This window comes from Carcharhinus amblyrhynchos, chromosome 21, assembly GCF_965287045.1.
Source record: "Carcharhinus amblyrhynchos chromosome 21, sCarAmb.v2.hapA, whole genome shotgun sequence".
Taxonomy (NCBI): Eukaryota; Metazoa; Chordata; class Chondrichthyes; order Carcharhiniformes; family Carcharhinidae; genus Carcharhinus; species Carcharhinus amblyrhynchos.
In genome coordinates, this window is record NC_137344.1 from 47,074,246 (window position 1) to 47,095,889 (window position 21,644).

The following is a 21,644-nucleotide window of genomic DNA, read 5'->3' on the forward strand; positions in this document are numbered from 1 at the left end:
CTCGGGACATCTACTGAGAGCTGGGAATGTAACTAGAGTGCGAAAGATAGGATCCAGTCACCGTGGTCCATGGAGGTACCAATGACATAGGCAGGACGAGGAAGGAGGTTCTGCATAGTCACCAAATTCTGCATGGGCACCAAATTAAAAAGCAGAACCTTAAAGGTAATAATTTCTAGATTATAATGATTTATTATTGTCACATGTATTAACATACAGTACAAAGTATTGTTTCTTGCACACTACACCGACAAGGGCATACTGTACGTAGAGAGGGAAACGAGAACACGTAGTGTTAAAGTCATAACTAGGGTGTGGAGAAAGATCAACTGAATGCAAGGTAGGTCCATTCAAAAGTCTGATGGCAGCAGGGAAGAATGATGTGGGTATGCTGGCGTTGGACTGGCGTAAACACAGTAAAAAGTCTGACAACACCAGGTCTTAGTCCAACCTATTTATTTGTTGGACTAAAACCTGGTGTTGTCAGACTTTTTACAGCAGGGAAGAAGCCATTCTTGAGCCAGTTGGTGCCTCACTTAAAAGGCATCCTGTACCACAGCGTCATGGTCAATCAGCTCGTCCACCCTGCGGCACCCTAACAAGCTGAAAGAACCTCCAACCTGACAGACAATCGCAGAGACTCTTGCGCTCTTGGTCCGTTACCTGCCTCATTCACAGTCAGACCTTCCTGATCCTGACCATTGACCAAATCAGAAGATCCTTTCTGAAGGGGTATTGACTCCCTGATGTACTGCAGAGCTGGTAGCTCAGCCTCCAGCTCAATTACTTTGAAATAAAAACTCCTCCAGTGCAAATACTTAACATAGATGTGTTTTCTCCTGATCACAATGTCATCCTCAGCTCCCACATGCTGTTCACCAAGGTGGCGAATTGGTCTGAATGTTTATAATAATAGTTACCCAGAAGTTAGAAGAGGTCTCAATTCTTCTAATTATTGGTGTAACCTTGGCAAGACCATCCAAACTTTGCAGCTTAAAAATCGCAGTTTTGGATAGATCCCAGGGCAATTAACCAGAGGAAGTCTTCACTTCTGGACAATTGCCCATACAAACCCTTACTTGGAAACCTCCAAGAGGGGTTCCCCAGTGCATCTTTGGGCTATCCGCAAATCCGACATTGGTGAGCTTGGATGTTACAGCCCAAGAATGTGGGAAATGTCAAACAGAACGTGACAGGAAGGGATAGAGAACATAATGGTAAATCAGCAGTCAAGTTAGATGTTACAAAAATAATGAAAGCACATAACTAAATGCTCTGTCTCTGAATGCAAGTAGCATTCAAAACAAAACAGATTAACTGATAAGGCACATAAAAATAAATCATAGAACCCTACAGTGCAGAAAGAGGCCCTTTGGCCCATCGAGTCTGCACCGAACACAATCCCACCCAGGCCCTGCCCCCATATCATACCCACTAATCCCTCTAACCTACGCAACCCTGGACACTAACGGGCAATTTCTTAGCATGGCCAATCAACCTAACCCGCACATCTTTGGACTGTGGGAGGAAACCGGAGTACTGAGAGGAAACCCACGCAGACACGAGGAGAATGTGCAAACTCCACACAGACAGTGACCCGAGCCGGGAATTGAACCCAAGTCCCTGGTGCTGTGAGGTAGCAGTGCTAACCATTGTACCACTGTGCCACCCTAAATTCACAGCACTTCTATCCCACAGCATAAAGGGAGCTTTATTCTGTACCTAACCTGTATTCTATCTGCCCCAGGAATGTTTGATGGGACAATGCAGAGAGATTTATTCTTTATCAAATCTGGGCTGTACCCACCCTGGAAGTGTTTGATAGAGTTGACCGTAAAATGGACAAGTGTTCCAATCCCCAGAATTAATACCATTCAATTAGATGTGCATAAATATCATCAAGAGTAGAGACTTAAAAAAGGGAATGTAAAAGGAAAAGAGTTTTCTTTTAGTTTACCTGATAAGCTTCTGCATAGGATACAGCCAACTGCCCCTGGTCATACAGCATCTTCTCAAAGTGGGGAACATGCCACTTCCCATCTGTGGAGTAGCGATGGAAGCCCTAGCAGAGAACACAGCAATATTGTCAGTCAAACAACCATTCACTCTATCTTCTGACAGCAATGCCCACACCTTCCTGAGCGGACAGTTCATTCTGAAATATTAAATGTGACCACACTCCAAACCTACCCTTGGCTGTGTAGCTCTCAAGGACGGCTTGAGCTCTTGAAAGGCACCAGAAAATGCAAGTGGTTCCCATCATCACATCAGGGATTTACAGAAAGCTCTACGACCAAGGGAAGACGGACTGGGTATGGGTGACCTAGTTCAGGTAGAATCCCCAGTGTTTCTGTCACAGTCTGCCTAAAGCCAATCTGAGCAGTGCAAGTCAACAGGTCCACTTTCAGCCCAGCATGAACTTACATGGATCAAAACATTAAGTGTTGTCGAATGCAAAGACATTTAAATTATCTCCTTGCTAGAACTTTCACCTTTGACCTACTAAAGTTCTATATTTTGAGCTGGGTTCAGACCCACAGAGTCAGTTACCTCCAGCAGCAACAACAACTTGCATTTACGTATCTTTAGCATAGTGAAACATCCCCAGGTGCTTCACACAGACACCAAACAAAATTTGCCACCAAGCCACAGAAAGAGACACCAAACTATCTGACCAAAAGCCTGGTCAGAGAGTTACGTTTTAATGGAATACCCCAACAGAAGTAGAGAGATGTAGAGAGGGCATTCCAGAGTTTAGGGTTTACGAAGCTGAGGGTACAGCCATCAATGGTAGAATGACTAAAATCAAACATGTACAAGAGGACAGAAAGGTAGGAACGCAGAGATCTGAGACTTGAGGATCTGAAGGAGTTCACATCGAAAGGAAGGACTAAGGACATGGAAGGGTTTGAACACAAGGATGAGACATTTTTAAAAATTGAGACACTGAGGGATGGGGAGCCAATGTAGATCACCAAGCACGAGGGATGAAAACAAAATTTTATTCCAATTCCACAGTCATCTCACACTGCCACTACAGCCCACAGGACTGAGTTGGCAGCAAGTGGACCTCATTATCTTGCAGAACTGGTGCCAACTGAAGGCTCTGTATTATCAAAGGGTATCAATAATTAAAAGCACCAGTTCTGTCCTCCGACTGTTAACTTAATTCTTAAGTAGGTCATGTACACGCTACAGTCACTAACACTCCAGAATTGCATAGCCTCAGGCTAAAACATGTTATAATGAGGCTTCTGCAAAGACTGTCTATGAAGGCACAACACAAAAAAACCCAGAGCCAATGTTTAGGAGCCTTCTGGCGGAAGCAGTGCTGAGGGCGGATAACAACGGAAAAGAGCCTGTCAGAATGGAATCTGTGGCACCAGCAATAAAGAACAAACTCATGATATCGCAGTTGGGTTATTGTCTAATCAGCAAATGGCACATTAGAGCCTTAAACACAACAGAAGTTCCCCTAGAAGGCAGATATTGGGCAGATGGGAGAAAAGAGCAAAAACAACAGACAACATGAGTAAGTTGTCAGAGGTTAACATGATGAAAGTTTGAGATCGGAGTAGGTTTTTGAAGTTGGGGGGATGTACACAAAGAGGGATCAGTTTAGGGAGCATGGACAATGATTGTGATGGAAAAGACAGGATGAGCAATGGAACAGAGTATTGGTATTTCCTTGGTTTCCTCTCAGCTTTGGATATCGTGAAGCAGGCTTCATAGTCTTGAGTATGTTAACAGCAAGTCTTTATTAACACGTCATAACGGTGTACAGGAGAGGATAGTCTGGAGTTGACTCCATTGTAGGACTCTATCCATCTTCAGATTGACCATGGCTCTGGGTTATGTGCTCTTAGAGCACAGTGTGTGGGGTACTGTACTCAATCCCACATTAACCCTCCATGTGCCAGACCCTACTACTAACACAACTGACTCAGGTGAATTAACCCACTCTGTTCTTCATCTATTCTTGCATTTCACCTCACAGATTGTCAAGACAAAATCATCGTGAAGCTCCGAAAGGTCCAAATCAAATGCTGTACTGTGATCTTCCTCCTGTTAATTTAGGACTTGCACATTCGCTAATCAGGTAGGGTGTTGGTTCATTAGATAGTCTCCCTGTAGGAATTCCAATTCAATTTTCCCACATGTACACTGGTGACATCCAAGCTCTACTTCACCCCCACTTCTCTCAACCAGCCCTGAGTTGTCACACGGTGTATGCAGCTTCCAGTAATTGCCCTTATTTTCCACCACAAATTCTGTTCCCTAGTCAGAGCTCCGTCCATCTCCCTGGTACCTGTCTGAAACTGAACCACGTTATTTGCTAACTTTGTGTTGTAGATGAGCATCTGGCCACTGATCCATTCCATCACCTTTTACCATCTCCATAACATCCCCCAACCATATACCTGTCTGAGCTCATCCACTGTTGACAACTGTACAAGTAGGTCATGTACGCTATAGTCACTATAAGACTTGAGAGCCACTAATGCAGAGCCTCAGGGGTAATATGCTACAGTAAGGAAACTTTTGCTCTGAAGTCACACTGTCTCGAAATGTTAATTCTGTTTCTCTCCCCACAGATGTTGCCACAACCAAGTTCTTCCAGCACTTTCTGTTTTTGTTACAAACTTCTGAAAATATTTACCACAAAGTGTAACACTAATATGTCAAGACCCAAAGTTTAGAAATCTTTCTGACAGCAATAGTGCTGGAGTTGGAAGGGAGCTTTATGGTCAGAATTGAATCTGTGGCGTAGAGGCACAGGACACAGCTGTAATACTGCAGCTGAAGAATATTGGCCAAGAGATAATTCCTTGCTCTTCCCCAGATAGTGGATGTCTCTTCAACCACTGGGGATTGGACAAATTATAAAGAGGTTGCATGGCGATTTGACACAACAGCTGAAGGCTTCATTCAATAATTTCCCATGGAATGTGACAGATTTTAGACACAGGGCAAGTCAATTCCTCATCAATATATCAGCCACAGGATAGTTGTCCAATCAGGTGGTTCAGGAGATGTTCCCTACCTGAAGGAGAGCAAAGAATTATCTCAGTGCCTTGGCCAATATCCTTCTCTCAGCCATCAGTAATTGCAGTTGGGTGTTGTCTATTCAGCAACAGGCATATTAGCCAGTTACCCCCAGATCTGTCCATTTCAAAACAGGCCTGGCCAACCCGCTATGTTTAACCCTACATAAATCTGAATTCGTCCAAATATCTGATGCTTGGATCCCAACTCACACCAATTCCCATTCACCCAACATCCTTTCGCTCACTGAGCTACATGGGCTCCCGGTTCACATGGGCCTCCAATTTTAAAATCCTCGTCCTCCAACCCTTCGAGATATCTGCACTCTTCCAATGCTGTCTCTTGTACAACCCTATTTTAATCACTTCACCATTGATGGCTGTACCTTCGGTTGACTAGGTCCCAAACTCTGAAGTTCACTCCCTAAATCTCTCTACATCACTAACCCCACATAAGAGACTACTTTAAAACTTGCCCTTGTCCAGGTTTTTGATCATCTATAGTTTGTAATGTGGCTCAGTGCCAAATTGTGCTTTATAACATCCCTCAAAAGTGCCTTGGAATGTTTTACAATGTGAAAGGTGCTATATAAATGCAAGTTGTCATCATTGAAGACAATGGATCTTCATCCCATAATAAATCCCAAAATCAGGCCAATGCTTCATTGGTCGCACCCTGAGATATGAAAAGAAGTGCAAGTAGAAATGAGTTATCTTGACTCAGTTGGTAATACTCCCACTCTGGCTCAAAATATGACCAAGACCAAAATCTCAGCATATGACCCAGGATGACCAGGGGACTGGAGCACTGACTGTAGGAATACCTTTGGATGGGACATTATAATCAAACATTTATCTGTTCTGGTGGTTCAACTGAACGTTAAACACTTCACAACAGAACTTGAAGAACAGGAAACTCTCCTGCTGTCCTGGCCAACAAGTGGCCTTGAGCATCAGTGAGCAGGTTACTGCTGCGCATGTGTCACCTGATGGCACTGTCAATGACACCTTCCATGCGTTGGCTGTTGTACAAGTACAAATGAAAGTCCGTCTTTCAAACCAAACATCCAACGAGAACTCAGCCCAACCACATCACCACTGTCTGCATCTATTTAGAACACCTCAACGAGGAAGAGGTTTTCACCCCACTCCAGGCTGTCTTACCTGCCCAATATGATCATAAATTCCTCCAAGGGCCATCATTTTCAGTGTGTGCAAAGCCATCTGCAGTGCATGTGCTCCTTTCTCTCCCGTCTTGTTCAAAGCCCAGAAACGGAACAGAAAATTGAAGTTCACTGTTTGGGAAAGAAGAATAATTTTCACCAAATTAAGCAGAGATCATGAATTAACCTCTGTCCCTGACCACTACAATGTAATGGAGAAGTGAGAACTACCCCATTTAAAGCAAGTCAGGGTTCCCTGCCAGGAATTCATTTCTGAAGTGACACCTTTTTCACCTGATCCTCCAATATCTTTCTCCATGAAAAATTTCCCTCTCACTTCTCTACTTTATCATTATTACTAGGGTCCATTCTCTTTGCTGATTCACTTTCAACTACACTTTCCTCTTTCACTACTCCTGCCCTTCATATATTCCCTCCTGGACAGCACGATGGCACAATGGTTAGCGCAGCACCAGGGATCCGGGTTCAAATTTGGTCTTGGGTCACTGTCTGTGTGGAGTTTGCACATTCTCCCTGTATCTGCATGAGTTTCCTCCCACACTCCAAAGCTGTGCAGGCTAAACTGATTGGCTGTGCAAAAATTGCCCCTGAGCTTCAGGGGAACTAGCAGGGTAAATATGTGGGGTTATAGGAATACAGCCTGGATGGGATTGTTGGTGCAGGCTTGATGGGCTGAATGGCCTCTTTCTGCACTGTTAGGATTCTATATTTCCTCCCGTATTAAAACGAAAGTCCATTACACTGTTCTCGCTACTCCAAAATATTGCTTTCAATGTCCTCCAAATTGTGCAGCCCTTCACATCCATTCCTCTCACAATCTTCATGTGTTTAAAACCCAAGTTTCCTGTCATCCACTGCTTAATTAATTTCTTCTCCACTGCTAATCGCTCTGACCTTTATGGTGCCCTTGGTCTGAAGCTACAAGTTAAAAACAACCAACACTATATAATTTTGAGAAAGTTAAAGTCGCGGTAGACTTCTGGAGTTGGAGTTTAGAAGAATGAGGGGAGATCTCATTGAGACGTATAAGATGATGAATGGGATGGATAGGATAGAGGTGGAGAGACTCTTCCCGCTCAAAAAAGACAGTAGGACTAGGGGGCACAGCCTCAAGATAAAGGGGGGGCATTTTAGAACGGAGTTGAGGAGGAACTTCTTCACTCAAAGGGTGGTGAATGTCTGGAATTCTCTACCCGTTGAAGTGGTGGAGGCTGCCTCGCTAAATATTTTCAAGAAGCGGGTTGATGGGTTTTTGATAAGAGAGGGGATTAAGGGTTATGGGGAGAGGGCCGGAAAGTGGAACTGAGCCACGACAGATCAGCCATGATCTTATTGAATGGCGGGGCAGGCTTGAAGGGCCAGATGGCCTACTCCTGCTCCTATTTCTTATGTTCTTATGTTCTTCTGCCTTCTTGTAGAACACAGAACATAGAACACTACAGCACAAACAGGCCCTTCGGCCCACAAGTTGTGCCGATCATATCCATACCTACCAGGCCTATCTATAACCCTCAATCCCGTTAAATCCCATGTACTCATCCAGAAGTCTCTTAAAAGACCCTAGCGAGTTCGCCTCCACCACCACCAACGGCAGCCGATTCCACTCACTATATTGACATTTTAATCATAGGTACACAATTACAAACAAATTGACAAGTAAGATATATTTTGAAGGGTAGCATTGTATCTGGACAAATTACAAAGGGGTTTTTGTATGGAGATTTGACACAACATCTGAAGACTTTTTCAAATCATTTCCCATGGAGAGTGACAAATTTCGTGTACAGAATAAGTCAATCCCTCATCAATATATCAGCAGAAAGTGAAAGAGCTGGGCTTATCATCCGCAGGCTAGTTGTCCAGTCAGGTGGTTTAGAAGATGTCTGAACAAGGGCAAGTGTCTTGGCCAATATCCTTCTCTCAACCAACAGCACCGGGGCGGCACAGTGGTTGGCACAGCTGCCTCACAGCACCAGGGACCCAGGTTTGATCCCCAGCTTGGGTGACTGTGTGGAGTCAGCATGTTCTCCCCGTGTCTGTGTGGGCTCCCTCCCACAGTTCAAAGATGTGCCAATTAGGTGCATTGGCCGTGCTAAATTCTCCCTCAGCGTACCCGAACAGGCGTCGGAGTGCAGCAACTAGGGGATTTTCACAGTAACTTCACTGCGGTGCTAATGCAAGCCTACTTGTGACACTAATAAATAAGCCGAAACAAAAAGAAAGTGATCCTCCCAACATTTATAAGATCTTATGGTGTTCAAACGGATGTTGTACTTGCCTACTTAATGTGTGCGTGTGTGTGGCAAGGATAGCAATGTACTCCAAGACCCCTGCAATCAAAGGTCCCACCCACACTCAACGACTCGGCTCATACAATGGATGGCCTCATGGGTGTTGTCAGTGCCAAAGTGAGTCACACGTCCAGGGGAATGAGGGGCAAGGCAAAAGGCTGCAGATAGAAAATTGCTCCATCCGCTATGAGCTGAGTCCCCCCACATCACTAGTCAGGGATCCCCGATAGTGTTCACCGATGGAATGAATATAATGAAAGCAAAACGCTGCTAATCTCCCTCTTCTAAACCATCCATTTTTAAGAAGGGGCAGAACACTGGGCACACCTGGTTCACAAAGCAATGATAAAGCTGAAGCAAATATTGCTTTGCCGCACTGGACTACTCAAATCTAGTTTACTGCTGTGTTCATCTGGCACGCTAAGTTTCTGGACCATGTTCTGATGGCCATGTGCCTCAGCATTTACTTGCAGTTAAATGATTTTTAAATCGAAAAAACATAAATCGCAAAGGAAAAGCACAAGGAAAAGAGCAATTACTCACAGCCCTGAACTGTTTTCTGAGCAGAAAGCATGCAAATTGTATGTGGCAAATAAAATCAGACATCAAGCAGCAGCCAGGGGCAGATATAATCTATCCTGAAGTGCAGTAAGGGAAGGAACACGCGCAATTATCCACAGCCCATAAACACGGCTTTTCCTACCCTTATATAAGTCACAGGGTTGAAATAATCGGTAATGATAACTCGCACGTTTAATCTCTTTAAGGTAGTAATACATCCAACAACAACCTGAGTTTATACAGCATCGTTAACATAGCAAAATGTCTCAAGGTCTCCCACTGGAGCAATCTCAAACAAAATTTGGCACCGTCTTTCACAACTGAAAATGTAGATTGTGAGGAGCGTCTTAAAGGAGGGGGGAGGGACAGCGAGGGGGACAGTGAGGGGGAGGTGCGCGGCGCGCAGAACGGGAGAGGGAGGCATGCAGAGCAGGAGAGGGAGGCACACACAGAGGGTGGGGGAGAGAGGTATAGAGAGAGAGACACACACGCTGTTCCTTCGTCAGGTGAGTGGAGAGTTCTGCTCACATATGCCCTGTTTGTGAGCAGAACTTTCCATTCACCTGATGAAGGAACAGCGTTCCGAAAGCTTGTGGGTTTTACTACCAAATAAACCTGTTGGACTTTAACCTGGTGTTGTGAGACTTCTTATTGTGGAAACACCACAGCTAAGAATCATAGGATCCACAGAATCCCTACAATGCAGAAGGAGGCCATTCAGCCCATCAGGTCTGCACTGACTCTCCCCAGACCCACCCCCTACATAACCCCACATACTTGTCCCACTAATCTCCCCAACCTTCACATCGTGGGACACCAAGGGAGAACTTAGCATGGCCAAACCAGCTAACCTGCAAATCTTTGGACTGTGGGAGGAAACCAGAGCACCCGGAGGAAATCCACGCAGACATGGGGAGACAATGACAGAAAATGCTGGAGAAATACAGCGGGTCTGACACCATCTGTGAAGAGAGAAGAGAGCCCACATTTCACGTCAGGACGACCCTTCGTTAAGAGCATCCCGACTTGAAACATTGGTTCTAGTCTCTCTCTACAGATGCTGTCAGACCTGCTGAGTTTCTCCAGCATTTACTGTTTTTGTTTCAGATTCCAGCATCCACAGTATTTTGCCTTTATCAGACGCGGGGAGAACGTGCAGACTCCACACAGTCACCCAAGGCTGGAATCGAACCCAGGTCCCTGATGCTATGAGGTGGCAGTAGTAACCACTGTGCGATATGTCACCCCCAGTCGGTAAAAATAAGAAAATGAGAGTTGGTAAATCTTAGTGTATAGGTTTGGATCAAAGGCTGGAGAGAACGGCAGATGCAGAGTGGGGAAAGGCCAATGGTGGATGCTTAAAGGTGAGAACAAGGATCCTGAATTCTTTATTTCTCACAATTAGGCTTACATCAACACTGCAATGAAGTTACGGTGAAAATTCCTGAGTCGCCACACTCCGGCGCCTGTTCAGGCACACAGAGGGAGAATTTAGCACAGCCAATGCACCTAACCAACGCAGCTTTCTGACTGTGGGAGAAAACCAGAGCACCCAGAGAACACCCACGCAGACATGGGGAGAATGTGCAGACTCCAGACAGACAGTGACCCAAGCCGGGAATTGAGCCCAGGTCCCTGGTGCTGTGAAGTAACAGTGCTAACCACTGTGCTGTCCTATTTGGTGTGTGTATGGGTGAGGTGGTGACGAGAAAAAAGACAGGCGAGCATAAGCAGGACAGGTAAAATGGTGTGATTGTCAAAACATTACAGCAGTAGTCTACAACAGGATTCTTCTCTCTGACCACTTCCTCAAATTCTTCTCCTCTGCTTCTTCCAATCTCATCTCCAACACGTACGAGTTTGTGACTTTCTGCATCTCCTAGATCACGATCATCCATTCTGCTGCTATCCTCGTATCTGGTGCGACTAAGTCCAGTCCTCCTCCCATTCTAGATTCTAGCTTTTCCTCCACATCTCCCCGGCCTTTCCAAGCTCATCTCATTCGTGAGGTGTTTACAGATGCTGCCCCTATGACTCCATTTCACTCTACTCCACACCACCCAGCTTCCTTTCCTGCCTCATGAACGCTCAACCTTGTCCCGTTAAATCACAAGTGAAAGGGAACTCTGGAAGGTGGGATCTCTTTACGCAGCAGTTTGGAGAAATGCCCATGTGATGTGGTTGCCACGGGGTGTCAGTTTTAATGCCTTTGCATAGTATCTCACAGCAAAAGGACTGCTGGTTTTTGAGGAGCAGAGACAAAGAAATGACTATTCTTGAAATGCAAGGGGAACAGTTATTTGTTAACAACCAGTCAGGATGCACGTAAGAGTTCAGTTTCTGTTCAAAAGAATCGGGAAGGAATAGATGGGGCTCTTGAGAATTTAAGAAATAAAAAGTCACCAAGGCGTACTTTGCCAGTGATAGGCATATCCTGGAAAACCTGGGCTGAGTGGAAAGATTACTGAAAGTTTGAGCTGGCGTGGTGGGGAGAAATGAAGCTTTTTTGGTGAGCTGAGAATTTGGGTGGCACGGTAGCACAGTGGTTAGCACTGCTGCTTCACAGCTCCAGAGTCCTGGGTTCGATTCCCAGATCGGGTCACTGTCTGTGTGGAGTTTGCACATTCTCCTCGTGTCTGTGTGGGATTCCTCCGGGTGTTCTGGTTTCCTCCCACAGTCCAAAGATGTGTGGGTTAGGTTGATTGGCTATGCTAAAAATTGCCCCTTAGTGTCCAGGGATGCGTAGGTTAGAGGGATTAGTGGGTATAATAGTGGAGCTGTGGGGGTAGGGCCTGGGTGGGATTGTGTTTGGTGCAGACTCGATGGGCCGAAGGGCCTCTTTCTGCACTGTAGGGTTCTATGGTTCTATGACTGTTTCTGTAAATCTACTTATTTGCTAGAAGCGTGGCCTAAAAGTGTTTAGTAAGACATATTTTGGTTATGTTAGTCAATTAATGCAAAACTTCCCTTTTTCTTTCATTAGATGGATCAGTTGTCTGTTAATTAGTGTTTTATCCATGTTGCTTTTACTTTATTTGTTACAACAAAAGCTTAAATATGAAATCTTGTCCACTGGTTTATTTCTGTTGACAGTGTAGGAAATTAATTTATTTTTAAAAGTTATTCGTCTCTACAGGAATTGTAATACATGGCAATGGTTCCTTCTTCCTTTTAAAAGCCTCTGCCAACATCCCTCTCCTCAATAAATCCCACCAGCTGATGAAGCATTTCAGAAGTGTAACCACAGTTGTAATTTAGGAACATTGGGAGGACCAAAGTCAACTATTTTAGCGCTCCACTAAATATTCCAAAACCCGACCACTCTCGAAAGGCCATAAGACAAGGGAGTAGAAGCAGGCCATTTGGCCCATCAATCTGCTCGGCCATTCAACGAGATCATGACTGATCTGATATGAGAGCTTCATCTGCACTTTCCTGCTCATCCCCATAACCCAACATCTGCTTTTTTTCTGAACTGGTTCTTTACACCATTAAGACAACCTGCTTCAACACCTATAGCGTCAGCTACGCCCAGCCCCTCGATTGCTGAACTCTCCATAAATCAGCCTCACTCGCTGAGATATTTCAATGCTTTCCCTACTGACCTCCCATTTCCATCCTCTATAAATTTCAGTCTATTCAAAAACTCAGCTGCCTCTATCCAGCCTCACATCAAGGCTTTGTGCCCATCATCTCGGTAATCATTCAAAGCCGCTGCTTCCACAACGCTATATCTTGTCTCACCTCCAAAATCTGTAACCACAAAAAAACTCCACACAGCTCTAATCCAGTGGTGCCTCTCCTAGTGACCGTGTTTTCAGCCAGCTAGACCGCAATCTCAGAAATTCCCTCCCTACACCCCTCATGTTCGCCTCCACCTTGGACCATCTTTCAAACAGATAAGCACTGATGAGCAGGGAAAGACAGGGTGGTCCATTAAGACTTGCTTTATGAAGGCCCAAGCATGAAAGCTTAACACTTCTTCCCCCTTTTTTACTGTTCAAGGAGCAAATGGAGAGCTAAGGACAAGAGCCCAGGACATTTTACATCATGGGATTATACTCACCAGTCTGAGTCATGTCACTGATGGAAAGTCTCCACCAGTAACTTTCTGATCAAATCCCTGCATCGCCATTCTCCTCCCTAACCTTTGTAATCTCCTCGAGCTCGACAACCCTTTAAGGTCACCACATTCTCAAGCTGTGCTCTCTCGTACAGCTCTCACTTCCTTTGCCCCACCACTGACAGCCATATCTTCAGCTACCTAAGCCCAAGTTTGTGGGGTCTACTCACTCATCTACTCCATTTCTCTCTCAATCCTCCTTTGTAACCCTCCCTCGAAGCGATCCCATTGCCCAAGCATTTGGTCACCTGTCCTCATGTTGCCTTCTTTAGCAGAGTATCCCAAGCATTTGTCTGATGATGTTCCTCTAAAACATCTAAGATGCTGTACAAGTGCAAGTTGTTTCTGTGACCAAAGGCTGAGTGCATTTTTTTTAATCTAGTTCACGGTTCTCACCCGGTGAAGGGAACTTCGGGGACTCACGAAATCCTCCATATTCATCCTCATAGGAATGGGCCAGCTGCTGGAAGCATGTCTCCATCACCTGGGGGCACGGTGGGGTCACTGACTCCTTGTTAGCATCCATAGTTACCCCCTTCTGGAGCGCTGTCAGGATCTTGTTGCTGCGTTCAACTAACTCACTCCGGTTTCTCTTCCACTGAAGCATGCGTTTTAGAACATGAACAAAATTCTTGTTATTTAAAGCTGTCTCATGTCTTAGCAAGGCTCTGGGCTGGGGATCTAATTTGAAACTCAAGGCCTCTTGCCCATATTTGGTGTCCCAGCAATAAGTAGAGTTTCAGTAACCCAAGTTAAATCAGAACTAAATGCTTTTTTAACCAATGGAGGAGATGTAATATATGTTTTCCCATAAGTTATGCCTTCTCCATGCTCCACCTCATCCCGTGACAGACCTCAGGTGCCCCACGTCTGTCCCGTCACGCTCACGCTACAGTTGTGAACCTACTGAAGGAAAGCTATGAACGATTTTCCTATCCTCCCCAACACCACCCATGCCTCTCCGCCGCACACCCTCCCCCACAGCTCCCCTCACCACACCTCTACCCCTTCCATCCGCACCCTTACTCCGCCACAGCCCAACCCCCACAATAAAAAGGAAGCAAATCTCCAGTGTACCCATCTAACGTTAAATGCCCTTGCCAGGACAGAGGACCGCAGGAACCGGAGTTAGTCACTCAGCCTCTTGAGTCATTCAATTAAATCATTGCTGATCTGTACCTCAGCTTCACTGATTCACTTTGCTTCTTCTTACCCCCACCTAACTAAAAGGAACATACCCATGGATTCAAAAGTTGTAGTAGATGGACCCTATGATGCACACCATTTAACAGCAATGCCATACCTGCTCGGCTAGGTTCTTCAGCAATGTCTTAAACCCCATGCGGTTGAAGGAATCTTCAGGTGGGAAGTAAGTTCCTCCAACAAAAGGTTTGAGGTCGGGGGTCAGCCATACACTCATTGGCCAACCGCCTCCTCCGCTTGTCGCCTGCAACCGAAAGGAAGGAAACAGGAATAATTACAGCTCTTTCAGGAGAGTCGCAGTGCTGGAAACCAAGCTAGATTCTGCCTCACTCAAACTCCATGCCGCTCATTAAGAAGTTTCAACACTCGATAAAGAAAGGCTTGAAAAATAACAGAAAAGATTGGGATGCAGCACGTACAATACCTTTTATGATCTTAGGAAGTGGACACCTGAAAAAGGACGGCATGGTGACACAGTGCTTAGCACTGCTGCCTCAAAGTGCCAGGGACCTGGGTTCAATTCTGGCCTCCAGTCGCTGTCTCTGTGGAGTTTGCACGTTTTTTCTGCGTCTGCGTGTATTTCCTCCGGGTGCTCCGGTTTCCTCCCACACTCCAAAGATGTGCGGGTGTGGGGGGGGGGGGGGATTGGCCATGCTCTTTTGTGCCCCAAGATGTGTAGGTTAGATGGATCAACCATGGTAACGATGTGGGGTTACAGGAATACAGCAGGAAGTCTCACTACACCAGGTTAAAGTCTAACCAGTTTTTATTTGGTAGTAAACGCCACTAGCTTTTGGAACGCTGTTCCTTAATAAACCTGTTGGACTTTAACCTGGTGTTGTGAGACTTCTTACTGTGTTTACCCCAGTCCAACGCCGGCATCTCCACATCGTGACAGGAATAGGGCAAGGGAAAGAGCCTGGGTAAGGTGCTGTATCAGAATCAGTGGAGGGTTGAAGGGCCCCCTTCTGCACTGTAGGGATTCTATGATAAGTGCTAAAGCACTTTATAACCAATTCAGTACTTTTGAAGTATAATCACCATTGCATTGTAGGAAATGCAGCAATTAGTTTCGCACACAGCAAGTGCCCACAGCAGGAATGAAGTAACCAGATAATTTAATTGTTCATGGAGAAATGTTGACTGGGATACCAGGGGAAAGCTCTGCTCTTCTTCTTCAGACTTGTGTTCTGTAGATGGTAAAAAAGCTTTGGGAAACTATTGATGATCACAGCCGCATATCATTACTGTCACGAAAGGCAGCTGCTTGTTTATAATGTCCAAGTAATACTGATGCGAGCCACACAAGTGAAAAATGGGCCAAATGCAATCAGATGGGTTTATGTTGTATCCATGGATAGTGTGAGAGCCACACAATGGGAGCTGATAACTGAAGAATAACATGAAAGAGACTTTATAATATTTGCTTTTCGACATTGCTCGCCCATGTGATCCCAACATCAAAAGCAATCAGTCTCCTGACGCTCCAATATCTCACTGCCTGTCAGCTGTGGCTCACAGGGAGTCTCACCCTCACTTCTGAGTCAACAGTTAATGGTCCCACTCCAAAGACTGAGCACATTATCTAGGCTGACACTCCAATGTGGTACAATGGGCACTCTGTACTGTCTTTCGGACACAACATTAAACCAAGGCCCCGTCTGCCATCTGAAACAGAACCACTGACACTATTTCAATGATGGGCAATCAGGTGCAGGGCAACCGCGAGGTGTAAAACTTGTTTTTTCCCAAGCTGCAATCATGGAAACTGTCAGTTTGGCTGAAAACTAGCACCCACACCCAATAGTAAAGCACGTGGGTTCAGGACTCAAAGACATATGTACACTGGCAAACAGTGCAGTACCGACGTGCTGCTGCATTGTCAGAGGTGCTGCTTTTCAGAGATGACATTAAACTACAGCCCTTGTCTGCCTGTTAAGTCATAGAATCCCTACAGTGTAATGGAGGCCCATCGAGTCTGCACCGACAACAATCCCTATCCCTGTAACCTCACATATTTACCCCACTAATCCCTCTAATCTACGCACGCAGGGACACTAACAGGCAGTTTAGCACGGCCAATCAACCTAACCCGCACATCTTTGGACTGTAGGGGGGAAACCGGAGCACCCAGAGGAAACCCACACAGACCCGGGGAGAATGTGCAAACTCCATACTGTGACCCAAGCTGGGAATCGAACCCAGGTCCTTGGAGCTGTGAAGCAGCAGTGCTAACCACTGTGCCACCCAAATGTGGGCGTAAAAGATCCCAAAACAATGGCCTGGCTATCTGACTACCTAGCAACTGAGTTAAAGTCAAAACTTCTTAAACGTTAATTAAATAACATTGCTGATGTTTGGTATATTGAAGCAGGAGCTGAGGACAAGTTATCTTCAGATTGTCTGCTGAGGCAATCTCTGCATTTACTGGCTAAAGGGTGCCTGAACGCTGGGGACTGGTAGATTTCTGAGATGCAAGTGGGGGAATCCGGTGACTTCATTAAACACTCACCTGGACAAATGTCATATAAACTTTATCGACATCTGGTCTCTCCTCACGGTCAACCTTGATGCAAACAAAATTCTCACTCATTATTTTGCCAATCTCTTCATTTTCAAACGATTCCCGCTCCATAACGTGGCACCAATGACACGTGGAATAGCCAACTGGAACAGAAGAAAAACAGAGGCAAGAATGAAGGGGATGCAGGCACAGTGATTCTTCACTCACACGGAAGGTGGAGGGAGACATCAGAACCCAGACTGTTTCCTTAGAATGGCTAGTTTCTCACTGTTTCGATCAGAGATGGTCCATGCCACGTTCCCCCACCACTCCGTCTATTAAATCATTAAAATGAGAGTGAAGGGAGGAGAGATAGCGTGGATAGAGGATTGGTTGTCAAATAGGAGGCAGAGAGTGGGGGTCAATGGGTGCTATTCGGATTGGCGGTTGGTGACTAGTGGGGTGCCCCAGGGGTCGGTGCTGGGGCCTCAGCTATTTACCATTTATATAGATGATCTGGAGGAGGGAACCGAGTGCAGGGTGTCGAAATTTGCTGATGACACCAAGATTGGGGGAAAGGCAAATTGTGCGGAGGGTGTGGAGAGTCTGCAGAAGGATCTAGATAGGCTGGGCGAATGGGCCAGGAAATGGCAAATGGAATTTAATGTTGGCAAGTGTGAGGTGGTCCACTTTGGTAGGAAGAATGGTAGGAAGGACTATTACTTACGTGGCGAAAAACTGCAGCAGGCGACGGTGCAGAGGGACCTCGGGGTCCTTGTGCATGAGTCGCAAAAACCCAGTCTGCAGGTGCAGCAGGTGGTCAGGAAGGCGAATGGGATGCTGGCCTTCATAGCGAGGGGGATTGAATATAAAAGTAGGGAGGTCTTGCTGCAGCTGTATAGGGCATTGGTGAGGCCGCAGCTGGAGTACTGTGTGCAGTTTTGGGCGCCGCACCTGCGCAAGGATATTTTGGCCCTGGAGGGAGTGCAGAGGAGGTTTACTAGGCTGATACCGGAGTTGAGGGGATTGAGCTATGAGGAGAGGCTGAATAAACTAGGCTTGTACTCGTTAGAGTTTAGAAGAATGAGGGGAGATCTCATTGAGACGTATAAGATGATGAATGGGATGGATAGGATAGAGGTGGAGAGACTCTTCCCGCTCAAAAAAGACAGTAGGACTAGGGGGCACAGCCTCAAGATAAAGGGGAGGCGGTTTAGAACGGAGTTGAGGAGGAACTTCTTCACTCAAAGGGTGGTGAATCTCTGGAATTCTCTGCCCGTTGAGGTGGTGGAGGCTGCCTCGCTAAATATTTTTAAGAAGCGGGTTGATGGGTTCTTGATAAGAGAGGGGATTAAGGGTTATGGGGAGAGGGCGGGAAAGTGGAACTGAGCCACAACAGATCAGCCATGATCTTATTGAATGGCGGGGCAGGCTCGAAGGGCTAGACGGCCTACTCCTGCTCCTATTTCTTATGTTCTTATGTTCTTATGTTCTAACACTTTCCGCAAAAAGAGGAACGCGGATAACAAGTGCTGTCGCATGATGAACTAAATAGGGAAAAAAAAATTCAGTGAAAGAAGTGCCTCAAGGTGAAACTAAACTAGGAACTAACCTCAAAGTATTGCTTTAAAGTGAAATCAGGAGTCCCTATTGGTTTAGAACATTCATCCAGTGAATAACTCAACAGCACGAGTGAGGAAGGGCCCAGATTGCAGCCCCAAATCTGTTTTTGAGTTTCCCAATCTAACCAGGATAGCAGCAGGAACACATCACAGCTGATTTCCACTCAACACTCTCTGTGATGATACTCATCTCTGATGCTTATTTCATCAACTCGGGGGCGGGGAGGGTTGCTGCATGACTATATGTTCGCTTCCACTCTAACTTTGGTTCATAAACTTCACCACACAGCGGCTGAAAGCAAAGAATGGAGGTAAATGGGTGTTTTTCTGGTTGGCAATCCATGACTAGTGATATGCTTCAGAGATTCACTCAGTTGATTCCAGAGTTGACAGTGTTGGCTTATGAGGAGAGACTGAATAGACTGGGGCCTATACTCGTTGGAATTCAGAAGAATGAGGGGAGATCGTATAGAAACATATAAGATTATGAAAGGAATAGATACGATAGAAGCAGGGAAGTTGTTTCCACTGGTGGGTGAAACTAGAACTAGGGGAATAGCCTCAAAATAAGGGGAAGCAAATTTAAATTGAGTTAAGGAGGAACTTCTTTACCAAAAGAGCTGTGAATCTTTGGAATTCTCTGCTCAGTAAAGCAGTTAAGGCTACCTCATTGAATGTTTTTAAGGCAAAGATAGATACATTTTTGAACAGTAAAGGAGTTAAGGGTTATGGTGAGCGGGTGGATAAGTGGAGCTGAGGCCACAAAAAGATCAGCCATGATTTTATTGAATGGCTCGAGGTGCCAGATGGCTTACTCCTGATCCTAGTTCTTATGAATCAACCTCTCTAAATTCCTCCATACCTTTCACTGGGATAATGAGAACTTGGTTTCTTTCAATCCTCCCATTAAAGATTTTTCCGTAACTCTCACAATCTCCAGTTACCCATTATGGTTTCACCCTTCATCTCTTTTTGGCATTCTTGGTTTCCTTTCTGCTCTATTACTAAAGATGCCTGCAAGAAGCCTAGTTTCACTCTCTTTCGTGACAAAACACTTAGCTTTCCCTCGATATGTCCATTAAGTCCTGCTTTATTCAAGACAAGATGTCACTGCCATTTCGGACGAGGCTCATTCAGCAAATTGGGAAACAGAAATTCTCCAATTCCCCCGTGCTGTTTCTCACCCACCCTACCTCACCTTGCTGTCTCTGCCTGATGTAACCTCATTCCTTCTTCAATGTTATTGAAACTACACTGGTCAGTAATCCTCTGGTTTTTACAATCCTAAAATGTAAATACCACATGCCAGAAGCTCACTACGTTAATAACAATAATCATCTCGCAGACGTTGACCTTCACTCACTGTTGGATCTGGAAACATGAAACTCATCAACTCTGATAGGGTTTCCTATCATCTTCCAATCCACTGGACTTTATAGCCCAATGGTGTCGACAGTGATCCAGTGAGCAGTCTCCGAGTCAGAAGCTGTGCTTTCAACCTCCAGTCCATAGGCTTGAGCACAAACTCCAGACTTTTACACCAGTGCATTACTGAGGAAGTGGTACACTGTCAGAGATGCCTTTTCTTCTTCTCAAGCTGATACTATTTCCAAGGAGGACAAGGGACATCTCCCTTGTGTCCTGGCCAATATCTATCCCTTAACTACATCATTAAAAGAGATTTTCTGGTTGTTCTTTCATTAACCTCTGTGGGAACTTGCTACGTTTCCAAGATTAGAAGAGTAACCACACTCTTAAGGCAATCTTGGTAACAATCCGCACCATGCACTTTGCCCCTTTTCGCCACTTTTCCGATGTAAAATATGCGGAGCTTATACCTTAACAAAATTTCAAGGGGTTTTCCAGTTCTCCCACTGTCTCCAACCAGAAACTACCAAATGCCCAGTGAATTGGTCTTTGTCAGCAATTCACAGCATTTGCCTATGGCTTCCACTAGAGATAGAACAATAGCACGTCAAAACCTAGGTTTGCCAACTTTGCCTGGACATATCCCTGGAGGTTAGGTCATGGAGCATCTGGAGGTGAGATGTCTGATGATGGGGCAATGAAAATGAAATAACATCCATCTTACAAAAGCATGGGTAAGGTGCAACCGAGAGCCTTTGCATGTTATTCGGGAAGTTTTGAGAGTCAGGGGGTTGTCTATGAGCAAGCGAAGAAAGAGAGCAGCTACAAACTTCAGGCATGAAATTAACTTGCTATTGGATATATTGGAATTGAAGACTTTTCATGGGGATAAACATACAAATTAGGAGCAGGTCATTCAAACCCATTCCACCATTCGATAAGATCATGGCTGATCAGACTGGCCTCAACTCTACTATCCGCTTTACCCTTTGACGCCCTTGCCAAAGCAGATATGCTTCCAATTCCAGCATCAACTGCTACAATCTAAAGGAAACTTCTGGCACAAAAGCAGTAATTATGCATAACTTTTAAAAGCATTTACGGGATGTGATTGTCACTGGCTAGATCAGCATTTGTTGCCCATCCCTAGCTACTTTAGAGAAGGTGGTGGTGAGCTGCCTTCTTGCACTGCTTGCAGTCCGAGGTATAGGCATATCCACTGAGCTGTTAGGGAGGATTTTGACCCAGCGACAATGAAGTAACACCATTACGTTTCCAAATCAAAGTGGTGTGTGTCTTGGAAAGGAACCTTCACGTGGTAGTGTCCCCAGGTATCAGTTCCACTTGACCTTCTAGACGGTCATGATCGTGGATTTGGAAGGTGCTGCCTAAGGAACCTGCAGTGCATCTTGTAGATGGTACACTGTGCATTGGTGGTGAAGGGATTGAATATTTGTGGAAAGGGTAACCAGCAAGTAGGCTGCTTTGTAGTGGATTGTATCAAGCTTCTTGAGTATTGTTGGAGCTGCACTTATCCAGGCAATGGAGAGTATGCCATTACATTCCTCACTTGAGCCTTGTGGCTGGTAGAAAGTCTTTGGGAAGTCAGGAACTGAGTTACTTATTGCAGGATTCCGAGTTACAGTATTTATATGACTAGTCCAGTTCAGTTTCTGGTCAACGGCAACCTCTAGGATATTAACAGTGGGAGATTCAGCAATGGTAATGCTTTGGCAGGGGTGAT

The 21,644-nt window shown here is 45.4% G+C and overlaps 1 protein-coding gene across 2 annotated transcripts in view; it reads right to left on the bottom strand.

Moving 5' to 3' along the window:
- The window catches only part of spata20 (spermatogenesis associated 20), a 368,934-nt gene that overhangs the window by 323,816 nt on the left and 23,474 nt on the right, over nucleotides 1-21,644 (bottom strand). For both annotated transcript variants that reach the window (XM_080209099.1, XM_080209101.1), the window contains exons 4-8: nucleotides 16,920-17,074; nucleotides 14,508-14,651; nucleotides 13,601-13,802; nucleotides 6,210-6,340; nucleotides 1,958-2,062 (exon numbers count right to left, since the gene is read on the bottom strand). In XM_080209099.1, coding sequence (XP_080065225.1) covers nucleotides 1,958-2,062; nucleotides 6,210-6,340; nucleotides 13,601-13,802; nucleotides 14,508-14,651; nucleotides 16,920-17,074 — 737 coding nt within the window. The remainder of the gene's footprint in view (nucleotides 1-1,957; nucleotides 2,063-6,209; nucleotides 6,341-13,600; nucleotides 13,803-14,507; nucleotides 14,652-16,919; nucleotides 17,075-21,644) is intronic.